The 5,000-nt window shown below is 45.7% G+C and overlaps 1 protein-coding gene across 1 annotated transcript in view; it reads left to right on the plus strand.

The window, feature by feature from the left end:
* Positions 1–5,000, plus strand: part of LOC115127591 (CUB and sushi domain-containing protein 2-like) — a 967,797-nt gene that overhangs the window by 919,834 nt on the left and 42,963 nt on the right. Inside the window, 1 exon segment of the mRNA XM_065018162.1 lies at positions 1,981–2,157. Within this exon segment, the coding sequence (XP_064874234.1) occupies positions 1,981–2,157 (177 nt within the window).

Raw genomic sequence — 5,000 nt, forward strand, 5'->3', positions numbered from 1 at the left:
TGATTTCTCTCTCTCTCTCTCTGTTTCTCTCTCTGTCTCTCTCTCTCTCTCTCTCTCTCTCTCTCTCTTTCTATCTCTGTCTTTCTCCATCTTTTCCTCTCTTCTCTCTCTCTCTATCTCTCTCTTTCTCCATATTTTCCTCTCTCTCTCTCTCTTTCTCCATCTCTTCCTCACTTCTCCCCGGTCCCATCTCTTCCTCCTCCCTCCCTCCCTCCCTCCCTCCCTCCCTCCCTCCCTCTGTGTGGTCTATTTGCTGTCTGTCAGCTGAGGGTGCCCACCTGTTTGTGGTTGGCAAAGACATCAAGGCCCAGTCACAGCTGGTCATTATAGTGGGGCTGTGGACACAGACACATGGAGCGCTGTGGTGGCCTAGGGCGGGAAGGAGACAGTAATGAACATACACATCACCATCCACTAGACACGGACGAAGGAATTAGACTGTGATTAATGAAGGAGGGAGAGAATTGGGATGGAGAGGAATAAGTAATGGGTAGAGTGGTAGAAGAAGAAATGAAGAGACATCAGGGAAACCAAGAGAGGAGAGGTGAGGAGAGGAGAGGTGAGGAGAGGAGAGGAGAGGAGAGGAGGGGAGAGGAGAGAGAGGAGAGGAGAGGAGAGGTGCGGAGAGGAGAGGAGGGAGGAGAGGAGAGGAGCGGAGAGGAGGAGGAGGGGAGGGAGGGGAGGGGGAGGGGAGGAGGGAGAGGAGAGGAGGAGAGGAGAGGAGAGGAGGGAGAGGAGAGGAGGGAGAGAGAGGAGAGGAGAGGAGAGGAGAGGAGAGGAGAGGAGAGGAGAGGAGAGGAGAGGAGAGGAGAGGAGAGGAGAGGAGGAAGTAAATATGTAAGAGAGAGATGGCGGAAACAAAAATATAACTATTTGACCAAAAAACACAGTGGCAGAATACCTGACCAACTGTGACTGACCCAAACTTAAGGAAAGCTTTGAGTATGTACAGACTTAGTGAGCATAGCCTTGCTATTGAGAAAGGCCGCCGTAGGCAGACCTGGCTCTCAAGAGAAAACAGGCTAATGTGCTCACTGCCCACAAAATGAGGTGGAAACTGAGCTGCACTTCCTAACCTCCTGCCCAATGTATGACCATATTAGAGACACATATTAACCTCAGATTACACAGATCCCACAAAGAATTTTGAAAACAAATCAAACATGGATTAAACTCCCATATCTGATAGGTGGAATATCGCAGTGTGACATCACAGCAGAAAGATACGTGACCCGTTGCCAGGGCAACCAACACCATTGTTGCCAATAATATAACATTTGAAAACGTCTATATTAATTGAATCCTTTTTTTTGTGAGTGTAATGTTCACTACCGTTTCCCTCTGTTTACTTCTCATTTGTTTATCGTCTTTTCCATGTAAACATACGTTTCCAATAGAGCCCTTTGAATTGAATTGACAAATGGGGACAGAGAGAGTTCGGCTGAGGAGAAGCCCTCATTTCTTATTATAATTTAGCAGATGCTTTTATCCAAAGCGACATAGTCATGAGTGCATATGACTGGTCCCCAGAACCGACCCCATATGACTGGTCCCCAGAACCGACCCCATATGACTGGTCCCCAGAACCGACCCCACTACTGGTAAAGGCGTTTCGTCTACCAAAAAGAACAGTATGTTCTCTCACACACAGATTTCCTTAATATTTTTGGAATTGACAATAACACTTCTTTCTCTCTCTCTCTCTCTCTCTCTCTCTCTCTCTCTCTCTCTCTCTCCCCCTCTCTCTCTCTCTCTCTCTCTCCTCCCCCTCTCTCTCTCTCTCTCTCTCTCTCTCTCTCTCTCTCTCCCCTCTCCCTCTCCCTCTCTCTCTCTCTCTCTCTCCCTCTCTCCCTCTCTCCCTCTCTCTCTCTCTCTCTCTCTCTCCCTCTCTCCCTCCTTCTCTCCCTACCTTTTTCCTCCTCTCTCTCTCTCTCTCTCTCTCTCTCTCTCTCTCTCTCTCTCTCCCTCTCCCTCTCTCAGTGATCTCCTGTGGGAACCCAGGAACACCCCGTAACTCCCAGATCCTGTCTCATGATGGCCTGGTGTTTTCCCGCTCCATCACCTACACCTGTCGAGACGGTTACTACTCCAACGGACTGCTCACACGTCACTGCACGGTTAACGGGAGCTGGACCGGGAGCATGCCTGAGTGCACGGGTACGGAGAGAAACTAAAAAACACACACTTACACGAGTAGAGTAAAGGGTAGTCCCCATTGGTCAGCTAAGATCAAACTTAAACTGTGGAGTTTTGCTTCTTGTTTTTTAATTTTCATAATTTATTTATTAAACTCTTTATCCATCATGTTTGTTTTGTTTTTAGTCACTTTCCCAGGTACACTCATCAAAAATCAAAAAAGCGCAACATGGAAAACATTTCTAAGATTTTACCGAGTTACAGTTCATATGAGGAAAGCAGTCAATTATATTATATATATATATATATTATACATTAATTCGGCCCTGATCTATGGATTTCACATGACTTAGAATACAGATATCCATCTGTACTCTTAAAAATATCTTCAGAAAAACAGTCCGTTTCTGGTTGAGTTGATCAGGCTGTTGATTGTGTGTCCACCATTTGCCTCAGGCAGCGAGACACATCGCCTTCTCATAGAGTTGATCAGGCTGTGGAATGTTGTTCCACTCCTCTTCAATGGCTGTGCGAAGTTAAGTTTCAGGATATTGGAGGGAAAACTGGAACACGCTGTCATACGCGTCGATCCAGAGCATCCCAAACATGCTCAATGGGTGACATGTCTGGTGAGTATGCAGGCCGTGGAAGAACTGGGACATTTATTTTCAGCTTCCAGGAATTGTGTACTGATCCTTGGGCGCTGTGCATTATCATGCTGAAACATGAGGTGATGGTGGCGGATGAATGGTACCACAATGGGCCTCAGGATCTCATCACGGTGTCTTTGCACATTCAAATTGCTGTTGATTAAATGCAATCGTGTTCGTTGTCCGTAGTTTATGCCCTTAACATAATCCCACTGCCACCATGGGGCACTCTGTTCACAACGTTGACATCACCAAACCACTCGCCCACACGTCGCCGTACACGCCATCTGGCCGGTAACTGGGATTCATCTTTAAATAAATAACTTCTCCAGCGTGCCAGCGTTCATCAAAGATGAGCAGTGAGGTCGTCTACGACGCCAAACGGTAGTTAGGTCAAGATCCTGGTGAGGACGACGAGCACGTAGATGAGCCTCCCTGAGACAGTTTCTGACAGTTTGTGCAGTAATTCTTCAGGAGACAGTTTCATCAGCTGTCCGAGTGGCTGGTCTCAGACTATCCCACAGGTGTAGAAGCCAGATGTAGAGGTCCTGGGCTGGTTACTCGTGGTCTGCAGATGTGAGGCCGGTTGGACGTACTGCCAAATTATCTAAAATGATGTTGGAAGCGGCTTATGATAGAGAAATGAACATTAAATTCTCTGCCAACAGCTCTGGTAGACATCCCCACAGTCAACATGACAATAGCACACTCCCTCAAAAGTTGAGAGTTCAGTGGCATTGTGTTGTGTTACAAAACCGCACATTTTAGAGTGGCCTTTTTATGTCCGATGCACAAGGTGCACCTGTGTAATGAACATGCTGTTTAATCAGCTTCTTGATATGCCACACCTGTCAGGTGGATGGATTATCTTGACAAAGGATAAATGCTCACTAACAGGGATGTAAAACAAACATTTTGGAGACATTTGCGTTTCTGTCCGTGTGGAACATTTCTGGGATCTTTTATTTCAACTCATGAAACATGGGACCAACTGTTTGTTGTGTCCATATTGTTGTTCAGTGTAGCTTCTCTATTGCAGACTGTCATGTATACATTGAAGAAAACATAGAGGTCAGAGAGTCCATGTTGTTTTAAACCTCTCCTCTGAGTCCATGTGGTTTTAAACCTCTCCTCTGAGTCCATGTTGTTTTAAACCTCTCCTCTGAGTCCATGTGGTTTTAAACCTCTCCTCTGAGTCCATAAAGCATAAAGTCCAACAATACACCTGGTACCAACAAGCTGAATACTGACAGCAATACACCTGGTACCAACAAGCTGAATACTGACAGCAATACACCTGGTACCAACAAGCTGAATACTGACAGCAATACACCTGGTACCAACAAGCTGAATACTGACAGCAATACACCTGGTACCAACAAGCTGAATACTGACAGCAATACACCTGGTACCAACAAGCTGAATACTGACAGCAATACACCTGGTACCAACAACAAGCTGAATACTGACAGCAATACACCTGGTACCAACAACAAGCTGAATACTGACAGCAATACACCTGGTACCAACAAGCTGAATACTGACAGCAATACACCTGGTACCAACAACAAGCTGAATACTGACAGCAATACACCTGGTACCAACAAGCTGAATACTGACAGCAATACACCTGGTACCAACAACAAGCTGAATACTGACAACAATACACCTGGTACCAACAAGCTGAATACTGACAACAATACACCTGGTACCAACAAGCTGAATACTGACAACAATACACCTGGTACCAACAACAAACTGAATACTGACAGCAATACACAACAAGCTGAATACTGACAGCAATACACCTGGTACCAACAACAAGCTGAATACTGACAGCAATACACCTGGTACCAACAACAAGCTGAATACTGACAGCAATACACCTGGTACCAACAACAAGCTGAATACTGACAGCAATACACCTGGTACCAACAACAAGCTGATTACTGACAGCAATACACATGGTACCAACAACAAACTGAATACTGACAGCAATACACCTGGTACCAACAACAAGCTGAATACTGACAGCAATACACCTGGTACCAACAACAAGCTGAATACTGACAGCAATACACCTGGTACCAACAACAAGCTGAATACTGACAGCAATACACCTGGTACCAACAACAAGCTGATTACTGACAGCAATACACCTGGTACCAACAACAAACTGACATTTTAGAGTGGCCTTTTTATCCGATACTGACA

This window comes from Oncorhynchus nerka, linkage group LG4 (genome assembly GCF_034236695.1).
Source record: "Oncorhynchus nerka isolate Pitt River linkage group LG4, Oner_Uvic_2.0, whole genome shotgun sequence".
NCBI lineage: Eukaryota > Metazoa > Chordata > Actinopteri > Salmoniformes > Salmonidae > Oncorhynchus > Oncorhynchus nerka.